This window comes from Motacilla alba, chromosome 29 (assembly GCF_015832195.1).
Source record: "Motacilla alba alba isolate MOTALB_02 chromosome 29, Motacilla_alba_V1.0_pri, whole genome shotgun sequence".
Lineage (NCBI taxonomy): Eukaryota > Metazoa > Chordata > Aves > Passeriformes > Motacillidae > Motacilla > Motacilla alba.
Window position 1 is genome coordinate 2,042,648 of NC_052044.1, and position 25,096 is coordinate 2,067,743.

The 25,096-nt window shown below is 65.9% G+C and overlaps 2 protein-coding genes across 3 annotated transcripts; one reads left to right on the plus strand and one right to left on the minus strand.

Moving 5' to 3' along the window:
* Window positions 1-2,325: 2,325 nt before the first annotated feature.
* On the minus strand, window positions 2,326-14,958 carry SP1 (Sp1 transcription factor). Of its 2 annotated transcripts, none has more exons than XM_038164330.1 (6): window positions 14,850-14,958; window positions 13,708-13,802; window positions 11,604-13,107; window positions 4,145-4,313; window positions 3,580-3,779; window positions 2,326-3,227 (listed from the first exon to the last, which is right to left on the minus strand). In XM_038164330.1, the coding sequence occupies exons 1-6, from the start codon at window positions 14,854-14,856 to the stop codon at window positions 2,911-2,913; spliced, it is 2,292 nt and encodes a 763-aa protein (XP_038020258.1). In that variant the 5' UTR covers window positions 14,857-14,958; the 3' UTR covers window positions 2,326-2,910. The 2 variants fall into 2 exon arrangements, with proteins under 2 accessions (XP_038020258.1, XP_038020257.1); XM_038164329.1 differs by lacking the exon at window positions 14,850-14,958 and adding an exon at window positions 14,241-14,540.
* A 5,744-nt stretch (window positions 14,959-20,702) lies between these two features.
* SP7 (Sp7 transcription factor) lies at window positions 20,703-23,952 on the plus strand. The gene is made up of 2 exons (XM_038164242.1): window positions 20,703-20,770; window positions 22,582-23,952. Exon 2 carries the CDS (start codon window positions 22,658-22,660, stop codon window positions 23,645-23,647), a length of 990 nt encoding a protein of 329 aa, XP_038020170.1. The 5' UTR covers window positions 20,703-20,770; window positions 22,582-22,657; the 3' UTR covers window positions 23,648-23,952.
* Window positions 23,953-25,096: the final 1,144 nt, after the last annotated feature.

A 25,096-nucleotide genomic window follows, 5' to 3' on the forward strand; every position in this document is an offset into this window, starting at 1 on the left:
GGTGTCCCCTGTCCCCCTGGTGCCACTCTGGGACCGGCTGCTCCCCTGCCACCCCCCCAAAACCGGCCGTGCCCCCCAAGGGACCCCCCCGCAGACTTCCAGACAACGCCAGCGACTCGTGTTTATTACAAAAGAACTCGTCGTTCCCCATTTACAAAGGAGCCCCCCAAAACTAACAGTTTCATCTAAGTCTTTTTGTACAAAAAAATAGCACTTTGGGACCCGAAAAAAAAATCATCCACCACACCTCCCCCCCCCCCCAAAAAAAAAAAAATCGCCTTTGGGGGGGGAGGTTTATGACATCAGCCACTGGATTTGTAAAAACCAACCCCCCTCCCCTCCCCTTCCCCAAATTAAAACAACAGAGACGGGACGAGATCAAACAGGGAGAGAATTATTGCCAGTTCGGGGGGCTGGACCCCCCAGGACCCTCCCGCTGCATAGAGAACCGGCCCCGGCCCCCCGGAATGAAGGGGTGACAGTGGATTAAAGCTGGGAGGTGGGGACAGCCCCCAGAGCCTCCCCAAGCCCTCTGTGGGGTGGGGGTGGGAGCGGAGCGGGGGGGCTCATGCCCAGCCTGTCACCCCCTTGTCAAGGCACGTTTGTGTTTTGTGTCCCGGGAATGGCTGGGGGGGATTTGGGGGCTGCTGGGGGGGGGGGGGGGGGGGCTTGGGGTGGGTGGGGGGTGCCAGCAGCAGGGTGAGGACCCCCGGTGCCAACAGAGCCAAAACGGGGGCGGTGGGATCCAGCTGCCCCCCTCCCCCGGCACTGGGAGCAGCGCTGGTGCCCCCCCCCAAAACGCTCTGATCCCCCCAAAAAACCACAGGGGAGCAGCCCAGGCTCGGAGCAGAGCCCCCCCGGGGGTCCCTGGGGTCCCCCTCCCTCGCGGCTGCGTTTCCATAGGAAAGCCAAGCTCCCTCGGGGACAATCCATGGGGCAGGGACACGCCGGGGGCATCCCTACCCCGGATCCGGGATGGGGTTTGGCACTTGATCCCCGCCGGGGACAGAGCTGGGCTCGGGGGGGTTCGGGTGGGGGTAAAAATCACCAAATTGACCATTAAATTAAGAAACCTCCTGTTCTTGTCCCAATCCTTTGTGGATTTTGGGCTGGGGGGGGGTCGGGGGAGCTCATAGTGCTTCACAGGGTTATTAAAATACAAATGCTTAAAGTTTCCTATATAAAAATATACAAATGCAAAAATAGATATCGAGAGAGAGAGAGCCGGGGGGGGCTGGGGGGGCCGGGCCCTGCGCCCCCTCCCCGGGGAGCTTCTGCTGCCTTTCCTTTTTTTTTTTGCGTGTTTTTTACCAAAAAAACCCCAAATCGATCCCAGATTGCCGCCTCCCGCCGGCTCCCGGGGCTCCGAGCGGGGCAAAGCCGGGATGGAGATGGGGCAGCGGGGGCAGCTCCGGCCCCGGGGAGCTCGGGCACCTCCCGGCGCCGCCCCGGGCTCTGCTGGAGCTTCTCCCGGGACGAACAAGGGGGTGCCCGGGGTGGGAAGCACTGGCGGGGTGTGGGGGGGCTGCTCCCCACCTGCCCTGGCAGGGACAGTGCCCGATGTCCCGTGGGAACGGCCCGGGCAGGTGAGAACGGCCCCGGGCAGGTGGGACTGACTCCGGAGAGGGGTCACCCCCCGAGCCCAGGATGGAGCAGGGAAGCTCTGGGTCAGCTCCATCCCCTGCAGGGCTCTCTCTGGCCCCGCTGCGGCCCCGCGGGGCTCACCCCAGAGCCGCTGCCTGGAACAATCCCGGATTTCCTCCGGGGACGGAGCCCAGGCCGGGCAGCGGGACGAGCCTGGGGCAGGAAGAGGAGGGTGTGGGAGGAAGAACGGGAAGGACCGAGCCCTCCCACGGCGGGAAGGGCAGCATCCTGGAAAACCCTTTTTGGGGCTTTTTTCTCCAAGCTGTCCCTATTTTTTTGTCAGGAGACACCTCCAGCGGTGCCACAACAAAACCCTCGAGTGTCCCTCGTGTCCCTGCGGCGCTTCCCCCTCGCTGCAGACCGGCTGAGCTCCGCAGATTCTCCTTTTTCCCGATTATTACTATTATTATTAATTCCAATGCTGGCTGGAATAAAAAAAAAATCAACGTTTCCCCCCCGAGGAGGCTCCAGTTGTCCCCCCAGGGCTGCGTCCCAGCCCCTCTGTCCACGACCTTCCCATGGAGCAACTCCACTCCCACGGGACAGGGAGCCTTGCCAAGAAAACGGCCGGAAAAAAACAAGATCCAAGGAAAAAAAATGAAAACAACACCTGCCGAGGCAGGGGAGGGCAGTGGGAGTCCAAGGGTGAAAAATCCAGCGGGATCTCCCCCCGAGAATGCCAAAGGAATTACAGAGTCACCTCAAAGCAAAGCGCCGACAGCCCGGGGAGGGGGTTGGGGATTCTGGTGGGAAATGGGATGGGGAGGGAAGGAGAGCTCGGGCATCTCCGACGCGCCCCGAGGGCCGACTGCTCCAGGATAAGGCATCAAAGGGACCACGCCATGGTCACAGCAACATCTCTCCTCTCTCAAACGAACACATTTTATATTTTTATATATATAATAATAATATAGAATCTTTTCTCTTCTTTTTTTTTTTTCTTTTTTTTCTTTTTGTTTTTTTGTGGTTTTTTTTTTTTTTTTGTATTGTTGGTATTTCTGTCGTTGGGGTTTTTTTTTTGTTTGGTTTTTTTTTTGTTTGTTTTTTTTTTTTTTTTGCTAAAAGGACCAAGGCATGACGACGCCAAGGGACCTCGGGTGGGGAGGAGGCAGGAGGGGATGGCTGGGGAGGAAAAAAGGGACAAAAAAATGGGGGGGGGAAAAAAAATCAAGCCGAAATTAAAAAATACATATATATATAGCTCTGGCCTTCGAGTGGAGGCGGGCGGAGCCGGGCTGGGCAGGGCTGCGGGCGCCGTCGCCGCGCTCAGAAGCCGTTGCCGCTGATGTTGATGGACTGCAGGTCGGCCACCTGCATGACGTTGATGCCGCTGCTGGCCAGGCGCGCGATGCCCTCGGGGCAGATGGCCTCCATGGCCACCATGTTGGTGGCGATGAGCGCCGAGGGCGTGGCGCCGCCGTTGCCCTCGGCCGAGGCCGCCGTGTCCATGGGGACGGCCGAGACGTTCATGGCCACGTTGGTGGCACCTCCCTTCTTGTTCTGGTGGGTCTTGATGTGCTTGGAGAGGTGGTCGCTGCGCATGAAGCGTTTGGGGCACTCCGGGCAGGCGAACTTCTTCTCTCCTGGGGGAAGGGAGAGGGGCGTGAGGGCGAGGAAAGGCTGGGATTTGGGCAGGGGTTCCTCCCCGTGAGAGGGGTCAGGCCCCGGAGCAAAGACCTGAAAGCCAATCCTCCAGTACATTGGAATTTTGAGAAAAGGCTGGGACCTTGGGAAAGGTTCCTCCCCGTGAGAACACTCAGGCTCTGGAGGGGCTCTCGGCCCCACGAACTCAAGGCCAACGCTGCAGGATGCTGGAATTTCAGCTGTGGGGATCCCTGAGGCTGCCCCACGAGGCAGAGCCCTCCCAGAGCACCCCAGCCCTCCTGAGACCCCAGCCCCACGAGGCAGAGCCCTCCCAGAGCCCCCCAGCCCCACCTGTGTGCGTGCGCTTGTGCCGCTGCAGCTCGTCGGAGCGGGTGAAGCGCTTCCCGCACAGCACCCAGGTGCAGATGAAGGGCCTCTCCCCCGTGTGCCACCGCAGGTGCGCCCGCAGGTGCGAGGTCTTGCCGTACACCTTGCCGCAGCCCGGCACGTGGCAGATGTGCTGCTTTTTTTTCCCTGGATCCCCAGAGCTCCTGCAAGAAGGGAAGGGTTAAAGCCGAGGGGATTTCAGGTGCGGCCTGGGGGGTGTGGAGCTGCTGGATTAGGATGGGTCAGACCCTGGGATTGATGGGTTTGGGGCGAGGCTCAGCCAGGTGAAGAGCCCTTGGCTCACAACAGCCCCACGGGACGCAGGGAATCGGGGCTGGAAAGCTGGGAAGGGCCTGGGGGTGCCCAGCTGGCCATGTGCGTGTGGCACTTGGGGACACGGGTGGCCTTGCCAGGTCTGAGGGAACAGCTGGAGCTGACGACCTGAGGGACCCTTCCCGACCCAAATAATTCCACAAAACGAGGCACTTTGGGGGTGCTCCTGGTGGCAGAGCCGGGGCAGCAGCCTCACCTGCCCTCTCCTTCCTTGCAGTAGGGACAGGTGCAGGCCTCCCTCCGCGTTTTCCGGCCCTGCTGGGGCTGGGGGTCGGGGCTGGTCTCCCCCTCCTCCACGGCCGCGCTCTCGTCGCCCAGCCCGTCCCCGCTGCCGCCGTGCAGCCCCAGCTGGGCCCCGTGCTCTCCTGCAAGGCAAGGAACGCGGCAGGTTACAGCAGGCTCCCCGCCTGGAAAGCAGGGTCTCCTCTGCTGCAGGGAGCGTGAATCCCACCCTGTTCCCCCCTTTCCTGACCCTGCCCAGCCTGGGGCTCTCCTGGCCCAGCCCCTGGGCCTCCACATTCCCCCCATTTTGGCCCAGGTCTCTCATCTGTTTCCAGGGGCTGTGATTCCAGCCCCCAGTCTGCCTTTCTCACAGCAATTTCCTCACAGGAAGGACAGGCTGTCACCTGAATGTGGCAGGTTTGAGACAAATTCACCTTTTCCCAGCAATTTCCTCATGAGGAATCCCATTTCTGTGACCCGAGTGGGGCAGGTTTGAGACAAGCACACCTGGGGTTTTATCTCCTTCCAGGGTTGCTCTACCAAGGCTGAAAAATGAAGCTCCGGGTGGGAATTATTCCCAAAAAACCCATCTGGGGCTTTTCCTGGCGCTGTTTCCTGCAGCTCCAGTGAGGATGAGGCGACAGGAAGGTCAGTGGGGCTGTCCTGGGGCTGCTGGTCACTCACTGCATGCCCTCTGCCCTTCCCAAGGCCCTGCCCACGATCCTTCTGGGAAGCCCTGCTGAGAGCAGTGCCTCGGCCAAGCAGGGAAATTTCCTTTACAATCCCAGTTTTCCCTGCAGGAGCTCCGAGGCAGGAGCCAGGAGGGTTGGAGAAGGATAAATTTCAAATCCCCTGAGAGGCGCAGGCTGGGCGCTCCTGGAGGTGCCAGGAGGGATTTCACAACCTGGAGACGGCACTGGGAATGAGGAAGAATTCCTGGCAGGAGCAACCTCCCCAGTCCCCGGTGGTGCCGGTGCCAGCAGGCGTCAGTGGTGCTCGGGCAAAGCTCCACGGAGGGACAGGAGCCACCAGAACGGGTCCCTGGGGCTCACGAGTGACAGGAGCCACCAGAACGGGTCCCTGGGGCTCACGAGGGACAGGGGCCACCAGGAAAGTGAAGAAATCTTCCCTAAAATCCAAGCTGAAGCTTCCCAGCACAGCCCGAGGCCGTTTGCCCGTGTCCTGAGAGCTGGGAGAGGGGCAGGGGCAGCCGGGGGGGTTTGCTGCCCCCCAACCCACAGGGACCCAGATTCCCTGGGAAAGGCTGCGGAGGACACCCAGAGCTCCGAGCACCCTCCAGGAGCAGAGCCTGGCCCTGTCACACCGGGCAGGAGCAGCCAGGATGTCACCAGGGGCTGTCACCAGGGGCTGTCACCTGGCACATAAACCCCAGGTACCCCGAGGACTGTCCCTTCATCCTGGGGCCAACCCCTGGGCTCTGCCCCTCGCCCTGGCAGCACGGGAATGCTGTCCCAGCCAGGCCTGGAGAAGGAAACTGTCCCCTCCAGAGGTGACACCATTTGAAGGCTGGCCCTGGGTGCCACATTCCCGAGCTCCCTGCCAAGCTGAGGATTTCAGGAGCTTCCCAGTCCCTCCCTGCAGCTCCTGTGACGTGTCTGCAGTCACAGCCCCGCACGGAGGGAGCCTGGGAGGGGTTTTTAAGCTTCCTAAGCCAGCCCTGACAGCTTTGTGCTCCAGCCACGGATTAGAGACTTCCCCGGATGGGAATAAAAGCAAGGGGAAAAAAAAGGCAAGGAAAAAAAAAAAGGCAAATACAACTCTCCCCAAAAAAATCCCAAACCAGGAAAAAAACACAAGTTCTTTCCCCAAAAATACACCAGGGAGGGGGAGAACCCAGCCAGGATGCCTTGGAATGGCTTCAATCCTCCAAGAGGCAAAAGCCTACGCGGCGTTTTCTGGCCTTTTGGAGCTGGGGGAACAAACCCAAATCCTGCTGCTGGAGATCTGTGTCTGCCTCTCAGCGAGGCAAAAATCCAGGGCAGCAGATCCTGGACCTGCAGGGATCATCCCACCCCAAGCAGGAGCTCTGAAATCCCTGGGATATGACAGGTTCAGGGAAAAGTGGGCAGAGAGGATAATTCACGTTTATTATCCTCACTAATACACGTCCCTGCTAAGACTAAAGCTTCCCCGGAGGCTCCACACTCGGGTCAGCAAAGCCCTCAAAAAAGACATTATTAATAGAGCAAGAGGAGGTTTAATCCTTGGAAAAAAAGAGGATTTTGGGAAGGCAGGAGAGGGGAGCTGCCCCTCCACCAGCGACCTCTGAGACCCCCCAGGAACGGGGCAGTTTCTGGTGTCCCACTAAAAAACCCCAAAGCCCGGAATCTTGGCTTGGGGATTCTCTGCAGACAAGGTGTTCCTTGTGCAGGAAAAAGCTGGGGTTTGTTTGCTTTATTTAGCAAACTACAGGAGGTGAGAAATGCCCGGCAGGGAGGAGAGAGCAGCTCTCACAGCCGCCCTGGCCAGCCTCAGGCAGGGGAACAGACCCCGTGTTCATTTTTAGGGGAAGAGCTGGAAACGAAACCCAAAACCAACAAAGCGGGGCTGATTGTGCAAACTCTGCACCTCTGGCAGCTGGGCCTGGGCACAGGGTGAGGGGGGAGAGCTGGCACCAGGCACGACGTGGCTTCCTGGCACGAGGAAGCTTTCAGGTGAAAAGAAAGAAAAGCAAACCTGGGGACACGCAGCCCCAGCCTCTCAGGGCATGCTCCTGCACATACCTCCAAAATCCACATTTTCTGGCTCACAGCTGGAGTTCTCCCCATTTCCTGCCCGGTTTTTGGGGTCACTGCCCTGCCCAGAACAAACTCCAGCTGCTCCAGACACACCAAAGAGCCTCACAAAGGGACAGAGTGGCTTTGGAACGATGTCCCCTTGGTTTTTTCCCATCTGATTCCCTCCCTGGTTTGCAAAATGAGTTAATCTGCACCAGGAGCTCATCCATGTAAATGAGCCAAGCTCTGGCTCAGCAATTCCTTGGAGATCGGGGCCGTGGAGAGGGAACAAGGGGATGGGGCAGGCTGGAAGCCTGCAGCCCAGTGAGTAACTGGGCTTTAATTTGGACTCTGATGACTCCAGAAGCCACTCCTTGGGCAGCTCCTGTAATTGCTGGAGGTTTCTGTGCATCAGGATGAGCAACCCGTCCTTTGGAGAGGGGAAAAACTGGGATGGAGCCGATGGAATCAGTGAGGTGGGCTGTGAAAGGGGACAGAGCCGAGGCAGGGAATCGCTTCATCATCCACTCTGCCAGATCCCTGAATCCCCCAGGATTTGCCAAATGCCTCTGTCATGCTGCAGACTGACAGACAGAGCCCCTCTGCCCTTCAAATCCCCGCCTGAATTGTCACAAAATCGGGACGAAGCCTCTGCTCCTGCCTTGGCCCCAGAGCAGCTCACCCTGCAGCACAGGCACGTCCCACCCAAGCACCCCGGCCGTGCAGGCAGAAACCCCTGTGCGAGGGCAGCAGAAGGAGGGAAATGCCTGGCTGAGACAGGGAAGGGCAATTCCCCGGGTGGGGAGCCCCAGCAGGCTCACCCGAACCTCCGCGTGCCTCTCCCTCACAGCAACCAGGAGCGGAAGCTCCCCTGAGCCACAAATCCCAAGTGTTTAATCCCAAGGAGGAACTGATGCCAGTATCACCCCCAGGATCTACGCCAGGCATCCTGGGATGGGGCGGGAGGGATGAGGAGCCGTCTGGACGCTGCCAGCCGGGCTGAGGTGGGAGCCGACGCTCTGGAAAGGAGCCACGCGGAAACTCCCCCAAACCCGGGAGCCGGGACGCGTCTCCTGTGTGGGGTGATAAGGACAGGGCTCCAGCACGGCTGGGGCTAGCCCAGATAAAAGAGAGAGGCAGATCAGGGCCTGGCAGACGGGTCTGAGCCGGGACCTCTCCCGGGAGGAGTCACGGGGTGGGTGCCGCGCACCCGACCCGTCCGACCGGCACGGCCGCCAGCCCTTCCCAGCCCCGCTGAGCCTGGCCCGGAGCAGCAGCACGGAGAGGAAAAGGAGGAGGAGCAGGGCTGCCCCTGGAGCCCAGGACCCACAGGGTGTCCCCCCACGGGGACTTTGTGTGGGGCACAGCCTCCCCCAGCCAAAGCAGGGGCTCTGCCGGGATCGCTCTCCTCCTTCCCAGGCGATCCCGGGGGTCTCTGGGGGTTCGTGTCAGTCCCCAGGGAATGACATGGACAGAGGTCAGCCCAGGAATCCAGAGGGGATGTAAAGTCCAGCCTGGCTGGGATTCAGAGCAGGAAGTTTCACAATGTGCTGGTTTGTGCCGTGATGTCACGGCTGCGGTGAGACAAACAAGGCCGCGCGTCACGGGCGGCTCCTGCCGGGGCTCGGTTCCCTTCTACCCACCCCGCCACGCTCCATGCCACGGGCATGCCTCATCCAGGCCCTGCTACAAAGCTGCCCTTAAAAACCAGCAAACACGACACAATCGGGGCTTTGTGCCACGGGCCCGACTCTGGGAAGGGCCCTGGAAGGGCCAAGTGGGAGCAGGGAGCCGGGAGGGTTTGTGGCACACGCTGCCGAGGGCTCCTGTGCCCACCAGGACTGCCCTGACTGCTCAGTTCCCCCACCCACGGAGCTGGAAGGGAGCTCGTGCTGCCCAGAAAATCCCAATCCCACCCAACAGCTCCATCCAGCCCTGGAATCAAGCATGCCAAAACGAGGGGGATCCCTTGAGTGCCTCCAAAACAAATCCCAGAGCTGACCTCTCTGGTGGTCACCCGTGTACCCAGCACATTCCTCAGCCAGGTAGGGCTGGGACAGGGACGTGGGGACAGCAGGGCTCTGCCAGGGACAAGGACACGGGGACAGAGCCACTGTAAGGACACCGAGCTCAGAACAGTCCCTCCTATGGCAAAAGAGGAAGAGAAACCCTGATGTCACAAAATCCCCACCATCCTCCCCTCACACAGGATGTCCCCTCCCTGGGCGGGCTGGGGTGACACTGAGGTGGCTCTCAGACCCCACTGGGGCGTCGCAGCACTGCCAGCTGAGGAAATCCCCCCTGCCTGGCTCTGGGGTGCGCTCCCCAGGGCAGAGCCAGCGGAAGGGCCTGTTTGCCCACACGCCACCCCTGGTGGCCACAGACCTGCCCCTGCCCCTGCTCCTTCCCAGCCCAGCCAGGGAGGAGGAAGAAACAGCCTTTGAGCCACCCTGCTAACACAGGCTCTGGGTCAGACCCGCACAGAGCTGGGCTCTGCATCCCACCCAGCAGCAAAAAAAAACGAGTTTTAAAGACCTTTTCAGGTGTTGTTTTCTCCCTGAGGGATTTTTCTCCTGTCAAAAAACAGGAGAAAACCTCATTGGCAACCGACCCGAGGGGCTGGGAGCCACAGCCCCCCACCCGCGGGGGTCAGGAGGGCACACAGAACCCTCCAGGAGGCCGAGCTGGGCTCTGGAAGGGGCAGGACACGCAGTGCTGCCAGCCCAGGTGGCAGCTGGGGCCACCACTGCCCTGGCTGGGCACCTCCTCCTTCCCCAGGAACACGCAGCAGCGCCCAAGGAAAACCAGGCACAGTCCCCTCCCCTGCCAGGGCTCATTTCCCATCTGCCTCCCCCGGAAGCAGAGGAGCTTTTCCTGCTCCAAAAATCCTTCCCAACTCCTTGCCCGGAGCAGAAAGTTCCAGCACACGTGGAGGCTTGGAAAACTCTCAGGGATTTGGGGAGCGTTGGGAACAAACCCCTCCCTCAAATTCCCATCGGAGAGCTCTGATCCAGAGGGACGCAGGCCTGGGGGGCTCAGCGCCCCTTGGAGAGGGGCTGGTGGTGGCTGGGGGGACAAAGGGACCCATTGCCATGTCCGAGGGACATGGCCAGGGAAAAACTCCTCCGGCCTGGAGTCAAACCCTGTGCCTGGACGGGTGCCAGGAGCTCTGTGCTGGCCACAGCTTTCCCCATTTCATCCCAGGAGCCTCCTGGACCATCCCACGGAGCTGGGGCTCCCCAAAAAAACGCTCTGAACCCTGCTCTGGCTTTGCTTTTAAAATGTCCCCGTGTCATGGTGACAGTGCCAGCGTCACGTCCTCGGGGCTGGGGACAGAGCCAGGAGGCCCCGCTGGTGCTGCTGCTCGTGGGGAATTCTCCACAGCAGATCAGGGCTGAGAGCTGCTGAGCTAAAAAAAAGGAGAGGAGGAGGAGGAGGAGGAGGAGAAAGAGGAGGAGGCGGTTGCATGGGTGGTCTCTAGAACGTTCCTCCCTGTTCCACCTCCGAGGGCAGAGCCAGGCACGAATACAGGAACTGGGCTCGCCCATGCCTTTCTCCAGCGCCTTCAAAACAAGGAAGGAGCCCGGGAGTGCCAAGGAAGCACCAAGGAAACACCAAGGAAGGGGCCCCGGCCCCGGCAGAGCCGCCCCCGGCCGGGGATGGCAACCAGGGGACCCCGCACACGCCGCGGGTCACACAGGCCACCGTGTGTCCCCCTCCGAGTGCCAGCCCCGCCTGTGGGAGCCCCCGCGGGTCCCTGCGCTTGGGGAAATCCAAGGATCAGGCTAATCCCCAGGCTAGAGTGAGCCGTGGCTTGCCTGCGAGCCAAGCTGCTGTAGCAACAGCCCAAAATAATGCTGCAAAACAAGGCCGGGGGAGCAGCCGCCGCCTCTCGCGAGAGGGAAGCTCGGGCTGGATTGAGCAACATTTTCTGCTGCCTCTCAACTGTGACTAAATCCAGCAACAGCCCCTTTTAGCCAGAGCCAGAACACAAAAAAAAACCCGGAAAAAAACCCCAAGGAAAACAGTGGAAAAGCAAGCGGAGAGCGTTCCCAGAATGATCCCTCCCGCGGCAGAAGCCGAGCAGGCTCCAGCTCAGTTCCCACGTTCACGTATCCTGCCTTTCCCAGGCCGTGGGACACGGTGGGGTGGATCCCGGGGGATCTGAGCAGGGTGCCCGTGCCCACGGGACCGGCTGGGCCACGCTGAGGTCACGCTGTCCCGCGCCAGCACCCAGACACTTAATGAGCCCTTTCTTCCGCCCCTGGGCGGAAACTCCCCGCGGCTCCGTGACTGTGTTTGTTTTCATGGGCTTTCCAGTTAATCCCTGTGTTTTATGGCCATGACTCCTGACAGGCTCAGCCAAGGAGCCGAGCTCGGGTCCTCAGCCCAGCCCTGACCCGAGACTCCTGGGTGGTCTCCAGAGCAGGACAGTGGCACAAAACCAGGTGTCCCCCTTCTTTTCCACTTTCCTCACACAGCCACTTCCTCCCTTTCTTTCCAGACTTAAACTCCCCGAAAAGGCCTTTAGTGTCTTGTGGGGATGAACACACTCAGTCCCCAGGGCCAGCACAAGCCCCACCCCGGCCACCAACACCATTTGACACCAACCACGCCCAGCCCAGCCCAGCCCAGCCCAGCCCAGCCCTTCCCGTGCCTGGCTGCGGAAGGGGACCCGGGGAGCCGAGCACTCACCGGGGGCGTTGGCGATGGCCAGGGGCAGCCCCTGCAGCTGGTGCACCTGGATCCCGGACGCTCCCAAGGCACTGAGGTTAATAGTCTGGAGGCCCGGCACGGAGGAGAGCTGGGCGGCGTTGACGGTGACGGTGCCGCTGGGCAGGGAGGCGATGGGGGTCAGCGTGGTGCTGGTGCTGCCCGTCTGGCCCAGCGACACGCCCTGCATGGGGGCCAGCGTGATTGTCTGCGCCTGGGGGTTCTGCACCTGCAGGTTCTGCAGCTGGATGGTCTGCCAGCTCACCTGCCCGTTGGGACCCACCGTGGGCGTGCGGATGATGATGGGGCCGGAGTTGGGCACGGCTTGGAGCTGCAGGTTCTGCAAGGTGTCTTGGGAGATGGCTTGAGTGGCAAAGGTCTGGCCAGACAGTGGGGTGGTCTGGAGGGCTTGGATTGTCTGCCCTCCTTGGACCAGCTGCGGCTGGATCAGGATCTGCTGCTGCTGCTGCTGCTGCTGCGACTGCTGACTCTGATCCCCCTCCTTCTGCTGTCCCGGCTGCAGGGCCACCCCTGACACCGGGGTCTGCAGAGAGTCCGAGCTGGGGACGCTGCTGGCCCTCTGGGGGGTCTGCGCCTGCACGTTGGTGCCCACCGTGGCGCTGGTGGAGAAATTCATGACGCCCACGTTACTGGTGGTGGTGGTGGTGGAGTAGCTGTTGGCATTGGTGAAGAAGGCGCCCGAGCTGGCCTGGGACGTGGCCGTGCTGCCCGAGCTGCTGGCAGCCCCCGAGGTGGCCGGCTGGGAGCTGCTGTCCGGCGAGCCCGAGCTGCTCAGGGTGCCCGTCTGGGACGTGGGGGCCAGGCTGGCGGCCACGCTGTTGACCGGCAGCAGGGTGATGTTGCCGTTCAGGGCCACGGGCACGTTGGCCACGTACTGGGTCTGCCCGGAGAGGCTGTTGTTGGCCAGCCCCACGCCCTGGATGGGCACGGCCTGCTGCAGCAGGTTGGGCATGGCGATGAGGTTGCTGCCGCCCGCGCGGCTCGTGATGATCTGCTGGTTGGAGCCGGGGATGATCTGCAGCTGCCCCGAGGCATCCTGCTGCACGTTCACCTGCGCCGGGGTGGTGGCAAACTGCAGCTGCTGCCCGTCGATGGTCTGGAACTGGGGGATCACCTGGTACTGGATGTTGGGGATGACGCCGGGCAGGCCCGTCAGCACCTGCTGGTTCTGCAGGCCGGACGCCGAGGTGACCACGTAGGGCCCGGCGCTGACCGGGCGGCTCTTGGAGGCGTCGCCGCCGTTGCTGCCGTTGCTGCCCGGCTCTTTGGAGCCCGTGGGGGTGCTGGAGCCCGCCGAGATGATCTGCCAGCCGTTGGCCGACTGGGTGAGCTGGGCGGCGGCCGCGTTCAGGTCCAGCTCGCCGCTCCCGCCCTGCTGGCCCTGGGAGCTGTTGGAGTTCTCATTGGGAGACTCGATGCGGCTGCAGGTGGCTGCCAGCAGGGCCAGCGGGGACGGCTGCGACTCCTGGGGATGAGGAGGAGGAGGAGTTACGGGGGTGGGAGGCGGCCCGAGGGGCAGGCCCGGAGTGAAAAAAAAAAAAAACACCAAAAAAAAAAAAAAAAAAAACAAAAAACTTAATAAGAGAAAACAGGGAGGAGCGTACTCGGAAAAGATAAACACTCCTTCCTGAACAAACCCACCCACAGCCGGAAAAATACAACTGCCAGGCACAAGGCTGTCAGGCCGGGACAGCCTGAACCCACACGGAAAAGCCTTTAGGGAGGGAGCCTGCCTGGGAAAGCCAAGAGACGAGAGGGCTCCTCCACCCCCCAAGCCGGGGAATCCCCCTGAGGCAGGACAAACCCCCAGGAAGGAGGGTCACTCCTGGGCTCCCCGAGCTGGACCAGGGCCAGCGGGGGCCGCGGTGTCACGGGGAGCAGGGGAACTGCGTGTTTCCGAGGAGAGCCGGGAGGAGGGGAAGCCACGGGCGCTGCTTGGCAGCGCTCACCCTCCTCTTCCTGCCCCGGCTGAAACGCTTGCCTGGGCCCGGCCAACAGCTCGGCCCGGGCCCGGACTTTGCCACGGGCTCCCGGGGCCAGCGGGGCCGATCCTCCCCGCACTCACCTGGGCCTCCCCACCGCCGGCGCTGCTCGTGCTGCTGGCGTCGCCTTCGCCCTTGTCGGGCTTCACAGCCGACATCTCCTCGGTGCTCTCTTGGTCTGCGCGGGAGGGAAGTGACAGCCCCGGTTAGGGACATTTTGGGGCAGGGCAGCGGCACGAGGCTCGGGAGGGCCAGGCAGGGCCCGGAGGGGACACGTCGGGCGGGCTCTGGGGGGACCATGCGCTCCTGGCGCAGCCGGCAAGGGGCTGCGAGGAGCAGGAGCTGCCAAGGAGGAGCTGGCAGCGGGACAGGGGGGGAGGACCCGGCCGTGCTCCAGGCGCGGCTCCTCCCCGGCCGCTCGGGACACTCCCTGGCCCCCGCCGAGGTGCTCCCCGGGCCTCCCCCTCGCCTGGCCCGCGGGCCGGGGCACACACCTCCCGCCCGGGCCGGCCCCGCGGATCCACCCCGGGATTCCCCCCGCGCGGCTCCGGCCCGCGGGATGCCCTGCCCGGGGCTGCCCGCCCGCGAGCCCCCGGCGCGGGGTCCCCGCTCCCACCGAGTCCTTCCTCTGCCGGCGCTCCGAGCCTCCTCATCCTCCGCCGGCCAGCGGGGCTGCGCCCCCCGCTCCTGCCCTCGCCCCCAGCGCCCCGCACCGGGGTCTACCCTGGGGAGGGGACGCCGAGCGCCCCCCGCCCGCTCGCTGCTTCCCACGGCGCCCCCGCACGGCCCCCCCGCCCCCGGGCCCCGCATCCGCCCCCGCAGGGCGCCTTGCCCGGGAACGGGGGAAAGCCCCCCGGTGCCCGCGCTCGCAGCCGCCCATCCCCACGGCTCCCCCGCCATCTCCGCGCCCGATCCCCCGGGATCTCGCCCCCCCCCCCCCACCGCCCCCAGCCCCGATTCCCGGGGCCTCCCCATCACTCCCCGCCGCCCCCTCCTCCGCTCCAGCCCTGCCCGGCGCGGCCGACGGTCCCTCCCCCGAGGCCTTCCCCCCTCCCCCGGGTCCCTCCCCCGGCAGGTCCCCCCGGCGCGGCGCGGCGAGGCCCGGCCCGGCGGGGCCCGGCCCGGCGGGGCGGGGCCGCCTCTGGCCCCTCCGAGCGGGCGGGCGCCGCCGCCTCTGCGTGTGCCCGGGGCCCCGCGCGGCGCTCGGCCCCGGCCCCGTCCTTACCGCTCATGGTGCCGGGGCCGGGCCGGGCGCGCGGGGCGGGGCGGGGGCGCGGGCGGGCGAGCGGCCGAACCCGCCGGTGCCGCCGAGGGGCTGCCGAGGGAGGGGCCGCGCGCCGCGGCCGCAGCCCCGCGCCCCGCCCCCGCCGCCCCCGCAGCCAATGGGCGCCGCGCGGGCCGCGGAGCGACGGGCGGCGCGGCCAATGGGAGGAGAGGGCGGTGCGGCGCGGGGGGAGAGGAGGGCGGGCGGGCCCGGCCCCCGGCGCCCCGCCCCGTGGGGGAGGGGGAGCGCGGCGGGGCGGCGGCCAATGGGGGCGCGGGGGGGAGGGGGCGGGCGGCGGCTCAGCCAATCGGCGCCCGCGCGGGCTCACAGGGAGACCCCGTATGGGCGCGGCCGCGGCGGCGCGGGCCGCGGCGTGATGAACGTGCGCCGCCGCCAATTAGGCGCGGGAGGCGGGGCGCGGCGGTGACTGGCAGCGCCTAGTGCTAACCGGCTGCGCGGGCCGCGCCGCGGGGCGGGAGAGGAACGGATAATGATGGTAGCGCCGACTAATCGCGGCATGAAGGGGCAGCCGCGGCGCCACTCCGAGCCAATCAGCGCGCCGGTCGGTCTCAAACGAGCCAATGGGCGCCGCGGGGAGGCGGGGCCAGCGGCCGGGCTGCGCCCTTGGGGGGACGGCGCGGCGAATGGCGGAGCCGGCGCCATGTTGGGCTCGGCTCCCTCAGAGCCGGCCGGGCTGCCCCGGGCACTCCTTGGGCTCCCCTCGCCCGCGGCACCGCGGGTTACGTGCGGCTCTTCCCTCCCCGAGTCCCTGTTCCATGCCGCACGCCGGCTCGGCCGTGTCGCGACAGCCACCATGGCGGTGCGCCACGTCCCCACGGGCCCGCGGCGCTGTGTGAGCACCCCCAGAGCCCTGTCACGACATCGCCCGGCCCTGTCCCGACACAGCGGGACCCACAGCAGGGAGCCCGGGCCGCCCTTGCCCGGGGAACGCGGCTCGGGGAGTCTGGGGGCGTTGCGGGGTTTGGGGCCAGGATCCTTCATTTCACAGCAAAACGAGCGGTCCGGGGGCGAGCGGGGACCGCGACACCCCGGGGAGGGGACAGCAGGGGACGCGCAATGGCGCTGCTTTCGCTTTCCAGCTCCAGAACCGCCCCCCCGTCCGTGACTTTCCCATTTCCCGGTGTTTTCGGCCCAATTCCCGCCCCGCAGCCCGGGAAAGCCCCGCGGCCTCGCCCCCGCTGGGGCTTGGGGACAGCGTGTCCTGTCCCCGTCCTGTCCCCCAGGCCACGGGGGCCGCTCGGTGTCCCCTCGTCACCTGCAGCGGAGGCACCTGGGGGCAAAAGGGCCCGACAGGCTGGGGGGACACCGGGAGTGTCCCCGTCCTGACACCGGGGCTGTCCCCGTCCTGTCCCTGTCCCGAGCCCCGGGGGCTGCGCTGCGCGGGTCGGGGGGGGCACGGCAGGAGCTGTCCCCATCGGACCCTCCCTGTTTAAGCCCCCTCGCCCCGCCAGTCCCAGCAGGGTCCTTGTGCCCTCCAGGAACTCCCACCATTGGCACCCAAGGCGCCATCGGGGCTCCCCCAATTAAGACCCCCAATTAAATTAACCCCTCCCTGTCCCCCGGAACCCCTCCCCGGTGTCCGCGGGCGCCCCCCGGTGGTCGCGGCCGGGCGGTGCCGCCCCGGGCCCGAGGCTTTGCTGCCGCCTGGCGGGGGCGCCACGGCGGGACCCGGGCAGCGGCCACCGACAGTGTCACCGACAGTGTCACCGACAGTGTCACCGACTGTCACCGACTGTGTCACCAACTGTCGCCGACTGTCACCGACAGTGTCACCGACAATGTCACTGATTGTCACTGACAGTGTCACCGACAGTGTCACCGACAGTGTCACCAACTGTCGCCGACTGTCACCGACAGTGTCACCGACAGTGTCACTGATTGTCACTGACAGTGTCACCAACAGTGTCCTGTCACCCGCCACAGTGGGACCTGGGCACCGACTGTCACCGGTCCTGCCCTGGCACCAACACTGCCACCGACCCTGTCCTGCCCCCAAGAGTGTCCCTAGCAGTGTCCCCAAAGCTGCGCTGTCCTGTTCCAAGCAGTGTCCCCATCCCTGCCCTGTTCTGTCCCCAGCCCTGTCCTCAACCGTGTCCTGTCCCCAGGGTTCTCACATCAGGGTGCTGTCCTGTCCCGTGTCCCCAAAAGTGTCCCCAGCCCTGTCACTGCCGCTGCGCTCCCTCTGCTGCTGTCCCCAAGCCTGTCCTGTCCCCACCCGTGTCCCTGTCCCCCCTGGCCGCTCAGGGCACACGGGACGGGACAGAGGAACCCTCTGACTTGGACTGGGGCAAACTGGGAGCACTGGGTGGGGGGGGGCAGCGGGGCCAGCCTGGGGTGCCCCACCCCCGCTGCCACCCCCCGATTGTCCCCCCGGGTCCCCCCCCCCGGGCGGTCGCGGCCGCTGAGGAATCAGGGCGACGCCGGGCGACTCCCAGCAATTTTGGGTTGGGAACCGCAGAAATGCAGCGCGGCGCGAGCCAGGGCGGACCGGCCCGGGGACAGCGACGGGCGGGGGGACCGGGGGGGTCACAGGGCCTGGGGGGACCCCGACAGCGTGGGGGGGAGGGGTCCCAGGACAATTTGCGGTGGTCCCGGGGCTCGGGGGGCGCGTGGGGTACCCCAGATTTGCCCGGGAGGGGTCTTTGGCAGCTCGGAGGGGGCACGGGGGCAGCTTGGGGGGGTCCTCTCGGCATCCTGGGGGGGTCCTCCAGCAGCCGGAGGGGAGTCAGGCCCCGGTGCCGCCCCCGCTGCCGCCGCTCTGATGTGGCCGCGGCACCGCAGCGCAATGGGAGCCACATGGCGGGGGGGACACGGGGGGAGCGCGGCCCGGGGGCACGCTCGGGGGGCCACCCCCGTCCCCCAGCGGTCACCTCTGTCCCCCCACGGCCACCCGTGTCCCCCCAGGGGCACCGCTGTCCCCCGGGGTCCGTCTGTCCCCGCCGGGGGTCCGTCCCGGCTCGCTGCCCGTGCGCCCCCGCCCCCCGCGGTTATTTCCAGGGATAATTCCGGGATAATTAAAGGGTGGGAGGAAACACCGGGGCTGTGGGCGCATCTCGGCCCTGGGGCCACCCTGCCCTGGCTTCCCCGTGGGTGGGAAGCCCCCAGCCCCATTCCGGGAGCCCCTCCATCCCTGCAGCTCCCGGTTTCCATCCACCCCCGTGTCCCCACGCGTCCCCTGGCTCCTCCTGCTCCCCCGTGTTCCCCCCGCTTTCCTCCCGCCCCGGGACCCTCCCTGTCCCCACCTTGGTGGGGGGGGGGGGCGTCTCTGGGACGCGGGGGGGGCTCCGAGCACCGGGGTGCCCCCCGTGGGTGGTGCTGGGGGGGAGCTCGGCCCCGTTCCGAGCGCTCGGAGCCTCCCCCGGCCCCCCCGGTCCCGCGGGGGCCCGTGGGCGGCCGTGGCCGGCGCACCCAGCGCGGGGGCTGCGCTATTTCGGGGCCTCCGACCGCAAGGGAAACATCCGGGGGCCGGAGAGGGCGGGCGGGGCCGGGCCGGGCCGGGGGGGACAGGGGGACACCGCCAGGTGAGGGCTGGGGGACGCGGGGGTCACCCCGGGCTGGTTCCGCTGCCTCCGCCCGAGCCCCAGGGGCTGCGGTGTCACCGCGGGGATCGGGGGACAACACTGCCGGGACCCCCGCGCTGGGCAGGGGGCGTTGCCTGGCCCTGGGGACCGGCGTGGGGACAGGGACACCTCCAGCCCTGCAACCTCTGTCGTGCTGAGACCCCCCGGACTCGTCTCAGGGGGCTGAGCCCCCCAAACTCGTGTCACGGTGGGGCTGAGATCCCCCCCAGATTTGGGACGGAGGGGCTGAGCCCCCTCAAATTCGCGTCAGCTCCTGAGCCAGGCTGATGAATGGGGTGCGTGAGGCAGAGGAGGGAGGGATGGCATGGAAGGAGGGATGGAGAGGAGCACGGAGGGAGCGATGGACAGACGGACGGTGGCTGGCCGGCTGCCCGGGGCCGGAGCCCCCCCGCCCGGTGTCCCCCCCGCGCTGGCGAGGTCCCGGCGTCCGGCCGGGTATAAATACCGGGTAATTGCGGGGGCCCGGCGCGGCCGCGGGGCCGTGGGCGGCCGAGCCCGGCGCCGCCCTGTAATCAGCCCCCGCCGCCGCCCCCCCCGCGCGGCCGCCGCGCTTTGAAGGGTCCCGGGGCACATGGGGGGGGTCCCCACCGCCCCCCCCGAGCCGGGGAGAGACCCCCGCCCCAAGTGACGCCCCCAGCCCAGCCCGGCCGTGCGGGCAGCGCCGGACCGCCCGGGGAGCCGGACCCTGGTGGGCGATGCTGGTGGGAGTGAAACCCCCCAAAAACCCCATGGCGTGCCCCCCCCGTCCCACGCCGGGCTGGCTGAGGAGGAGGAGGAGGAGGAGGGCTGCAGTGGCCGTCCCAGTTTGCTCCCAGTTTGTGGGCAGTGGAAGCCCCAGCGAGGGGGGGCCGGTGGTTGTGGCCTTCGGCGGCGCCGGCGGCTGCGGAGCGGAAAGCCCTGACTCAGGGCTGGGAAAGGGCCCCGCTGGCTCCGGCCGGCCCCGGCGGGGGAAGCAGGCGAGGGGGAAAGCGAAAAGAAAACGGGAAGCATGGGAAAAGAAAACGGGAGTAATAAAATTAAAAAAAAAAAAAAAAAAAAAAGTGAGGAGAGGGTAAAAGAGCAGTTGGAACAATTCTTCATGGGGGAAACTGAGGCACAGGGGGGTCCCCAGCCCCATTACCAGAGCCAGGTGTGTCCCTGTCCCCAGCTCTGTTCCTTCAGAACCTCGCTCTGACCCCATCCCTGGTCCTTCCAGCCCCATCCCTGCTCCATTCCCAACTCCTGTCCCCATCCCCACACCTCTGACCCCATTCCTGAAGCTCCAGCCCACATCCCTCTCATCCCCATCAGTTGTCCCCTCCTGTCCCCATCCCCATCCCTGCTCCATCCTGGCACCTTCTGGGGCCACGAGCCTCTGGGTGTCCCAGCTGTCCCATCCTCCTTTGTCCCTTTGTCCCCCTTCCCCTCCCCATCCATCTATTCCCTTTTTCCTTCTCTCCTCTCCAGCCCTTTTCCCGTTAATCCCCTTCCCAGCCCCTTCCTCCTTTTCCTGCTGTCCATCCCTTTCCCCCTCTCCCTCCTTTCCCTTCCCCTTTTCCTTCTCTTATTTTCTCTCTCTTCTTTCCTTTTCCCTCCTTTCCCTCCTTTCCCTCTCCTTCTTTTTCCCCCACACTGGTCCCCGTCCCCCATCTCCCCTCCTTCCTCCAGCTCTCAGCCTCCTCATCTTCCTCCCTTCACAACTTTTTCTTTAATTTTTCTTCTATTTCCTTATATAATTTTTCTTTTCTCTTCCCTGCCGTTTTCATTTCCTTTTAAACTTTTCCCTTCCTTTTCCCTTCCCCCTTTCCTCTTTTCCTTTCTTCCTCATCTCTTTTCTTTCTCTCCTTTCCTCTCCAACTTATTTCCCTCCTCCAATTCCTTGTTCTTTTCCCCCTTTCCATTCTTTTCCCCCCTTTCTCTTTCTTTCCCCTCTCTCATCTTTTCCTTCCTCCTTTCCTCTTCCTCTTCCCCTTCCCCTTCCCCTGCCCCCCTTCCCGCGGTCCCCCGGCCCCCCCGGCTGGGGGCGGTTCGGGGCCGGGCTCCCGCTCCCGGCCCCGGTCCCGGCCCGGCCCAGCCCCGCCGCAGCGGCACAGCGGGGCGGGCGGCGGCCGCGGTGCTCCGTCCCTCCCTCCCTCCCTCCCTCCCTCTCCCTCCGTCCCTCCCTCCGCAGCGAGCCCCGGCATCCCGGGACACCGGCATCCCGGGACAGCGGCACACCGCGACAGCTCGACAGCGCGACAGCGCGACAGCGGCACCCCCGCGGGCACGACCCACCCCGCGCATCCCCGGCCCCGGAGCGCGGTAAGGACCCCCGGGACCCTTCGGGATGGGGACCCCCGGGACCGGGACCCCGGGAGAGAGGAGCACGGGCTGGGGGATCCCCCTCGAGGGACAGGGACACTTTGGGCTGGGGGATCCCCGCTCTAGGGCAGGGACCCTTTGGGGTGGGGGTCCCCCCTTTGGGACAAGGACCCTTTGGGGTGGGGGCCCCCACTCTGGGGCAGGGACCCTTTGGGGTGGGGGTCCCCCCTTTGGGACAGGGACCCTTTGGGGTGGGGATCCCCGCTCTGGGGCAGGGACCCCGCGATTTGGGAGCCACGGGGTGGCAGACTCACTCAGGATGGGGGAGCCCCCTGGGATATGGGACCCCCCAAGGACAGGGACCTGTGTGGGCCCCGAGCGTCCCCCTGCGCTCCCTGTGCCGGGGGACACGTGTGTCCCCTGCCCCAGCAGGGACTGCCCTGCCATCCCCAGAGGGGGAACAGGGACAGGGCACGGTGCCGAGTGCCACTGTCACCCCGAACTGTCCCTCTGGCTGGGACAGTGCCACTGCACGGGAGCCAGGCCCAGGTGGCCTTGGGTTCAGGGGACAGGGGGTGGCACCGACAGGATGGGGGAAACTGAGGCAAGGGCCGTGGGGACACTTGGGGCCAGGGACCGGGGACTGGGGACCAGGGATGGGGTTTGGGGACCAAGAAACTGTGGACTTCGGGGACCAGGGACTGGGGGACAAGGGGACAGGGAATGGGGAATGGGGAACTGGAACTGGGAATCAAGAACTGGACACTGGTGGCCAGTGACAAGAGACCGGGAATTTGGGACCCAGAATTTGGGACCGGAGACCCCCAGAGCAGGGGCTGGACCCCTCCCCACGCCGGGAGGGGACATGGGAGGGGTCGAGATCCCTGAGCCAGCCGGAGCCACAAAGGGACTGTCACCCCCGGCAGCGGCCGCTCGTGCAGCGAGCTCCCGCCGTGCTCAGCCCGCAGCTCCCGGGGCTCCTTCCCTGCTCCTTAATTTCCCGGCGCAAGCGGAGCTGATTTATGGGAGTTTGACACTATTTTAAGCGTGCGCCTCCGTTTGCCGCTCGCCCTGGTTTTAATTACCTCGGCTCTCGCGGCAGGGCAGCGTTCCCGGGGCACAGGCCTGGCCCTTGTTATCCTTGGAAAACCGGGAGCGCGCTTGCGGCCACGGCCGGGGCCGGCGTAAAAATAGGCGCAAAAACCACGGAAAAAAAAAAAAAGGGGGGGGGCGAGGGGGGGAACACCCTAAAAAAAAATCCCCCAAACAAACAAAAAAAGCCAAAGTGGAAATGCACCAAAGTGGGTGAAGAGATTAATTTAAAAAAAAATTAAAATGAAGGGAACACCGGGGGTAGTGGGGGTGAGGGACAGCTCACGACACCCCGGGCCAGCCCGCGCAGCTGAAAGCCATGACGGGTATAAAAGCAGAGGAAGTCACCCGGGGAGGGGGAGGCCGCAGCATAATTCGATTAAAAGGCCATAAAGGCAGAAGGAGCCGAGATTGGGGGTGGGGGGAGGCCCTGCCAGCAGCACAACCCCACAGCAGCCCCCGCAGAAGCCCCTCTGGGGGGGATGCTGGGCTGGGGGGTGATGGGGTGGCCTCAACTCTGTGGGGGGAAACTGAGGCACAGCAGATTGGGAGCGTTGGGGGTGGTGGGAACCGTGGCCCTGGGGGGTGCTGCTGGGTGCCCCAGCGGGGCTGACACCCCAATACAGCAGACACCCCAGTTGGGCTGACCCCCTGGACGGGTCACCCCGCGGCACACGGTGCCCCTGGGAACCCTCAAACCCCGTTCCCCTTTTCCACAGGCTGCAAGTGCCATGGCCGCGAGCCCCCGCTGACCTCGCCCCCGCACCTCGGGGTGCCGCCGCCGCCGCCGCAGCCATGGGCGACTCCTACGCCGCCGCCTTCCCCAGCGCCCCGGGGCTGCTGTCGCCGTCCGCCAGCCCCCAGGCCTCCCCCGGCCCCTACGGCCCCGACTACGGCCCCTTCGGCCACCCCTTCCCAGCGCCCTCCGGCGCCCAGGAGGTGCTGGGGGCCCCCGTGGTGGTGGCGGCCAAGGGCCACCCCGCGGGCGAGTGCCTGCCGGGGGTGTACCCCTCGCTGGAGATGCCGCACCCCTACGGCTCCTGGTACAAGGGCGGCATCGGCGGGGGGCTGCCGGGGGGCTCCGGGCCCGCGGCCCCCTCCTGGTGGGATGTGCACCCCAACGGGGGCTGGCTGGGGGGGCCGGCGGGCGCCGAGGGGCTGCAGGGCTCGCTGCAGGGCCAGCCCACCCTCAGCCCCCCTCTGCCCAGCTACGGCTCCGACTTCGGCGCTCTGAACCCCCCTCCTTACACCAACGCCCCCGCGGCGCCCCCCACCCCCAAACCCGCGCCGGGCGAGACCCCGAAGGGTCCCCGCGGCGGCTCCCTGGGGGGACGCCCGGCGTGCGATTGTCCCAACTGCCAGGAGCTGGAGCGGCTCGGGGGCCCGGGGGGGTCGCGGCGGAAGCCGGTGCACAGCTGCCACATCCCGGGCTGCGGCAAGGTGTACGGCAAAGCCTCGCACCTGAAGGCGCACCTGCGCTGGCACACGGGCGAGCGGCCCTTCGTGTGCAACTGGCTCTTCTGCGGCAAGCGCTTCACCCGCTCCGACGAGCTGGAGCGCCACGTCCGGACCCACACGCGCGAGAAGAAGTTCACCTGCCTGCTGTGCAGCAAGCGCTTCACCCGCAGCGACCACCTCAGCAAGCACCAGAAGACCCACGCCGAGCCCGGCCCCCCCAAGCCGCCCCCCGGCGCCGAGCAGCCCCCCGCGTCCCCCCGGCCGCCGCCCGCCTCGCCCGGCAAGGACGGCGGCAGCCCCGAGGCCGGCAGTTTGTTGGAGATTTGAGCCTTCCCGCCTTCATCTTCGTCTTCCTCCTCCTCCTCGCCGCTGGGGATATTTATTACGGGGTGCTGCTCCCCCCGAGCCCCCTCCCCCTCAGTTCCCCAGCTCCTCGTCAGCCGTTCTAATTTATGTCTTAAATTATGGGGGGGCTCTCCAAGCGCTCTGGGGCTCACGGGGGGGTGTCAAGGTGAGACCCCCCCCCTTTCTGTTTTCCCTTCCACCTCCCCCAACCCTTCTTGCCCCCCAGCCCTCGCCTCGCCCCCCGCACTCAGGGACAGGGTTTGCTAATGTAACGTGTCCCCCCCACTTTTTTTAGCTGCCTGCCCCTCCTGCCCCCCCGGAAAAAAAGCAATAAAAGGATTGAGAGTGGAGCCGGGTCCCCCTTCTGCGGCTGAGCCGGGCGGCTTCCTCACGGGGATGTGCTTGGCTTCCCCCTCCCTGCGGGGCTCCAAGGGAAACTGAGGCACGGGGGGGGGAACACGGGCCTGCTCAGGGTCACTGTGTGCCCCCTCCATGGGGGTGGCAGGAGCTGAGCAGGGCAGGGGACAAGCTGGGCTGTCCCCTTGTGCTCTGCCCCTGGGGTGCCATATCCTGTGCCTTTCCCCTTCCCCAGGACCCTGTCCCCTGCGCTCCCCAGTGTCCTTGTCCCCACGGCCCTGTGTCCCCAGGACCCTCCTCATGTCCCCACCCTCAGGGGACATGCCAGCCTTACCCTGCCCAGCCGTGTCCCCACTCCCAGGGACATCGTGTGCACGGGAACACGCGTGTGGCACAGCCCCGTGCCTCAGTTTCCCCCACGGGCACATCCCGGGGCCCACGTGGCAGCGCCGGGCACGCGGCAGGGCCACGTGTCCCCGAGGACACCCCAATTTTGGGCGCTGTGGGCTGGCGGGGACCCCACCGCGCTCCCCCTCCCCCTGCCCTGGGCTGCCGCCAGCCCTTTGATGCGCTCAGCCCTGGTTTGGGGCTTTTCCTGAAAAAAAACCCAAAAAGCCACGGAAAAAGGCAACAGGAGGCGGAAACGAGCTGCAGTGCCAGCACGGAGCGGGGGGGGCAGCTGCTGGCACCCGTGGCCCCCCGGGGGACAGGGACAGGGGTGGCAGCGGGTCCCGTGCCAGCCCCGGGTGAGTCACGGTGGCCACGAGCTGGCCGGGACGCCGCTGTCCCCGGGGAAAGGGGGGACACACGGTGGGGAAACTGAGGCACGGAGGCGGCCGTGGAGCGGCCGGAGCTCAGTGCCACCACACAGAGCTGTCCCCAGGGTGGCTCCGGGGGGATTTAGAGTGGCAGTGCCACCTCTCCATGTAGCCCCCAAGCCAGGCACACCCCCCCCACAAATGTGCCCGTTTCGGGGCTCCCCCCGAGCGGCAGCCCCGCTCGCTCGCCGTGGGTGGGCCAGTGCCAAGCAGGGCACCGAGCCACGTCCCCGAGCCAAACCCCGGCCCCGCGGCC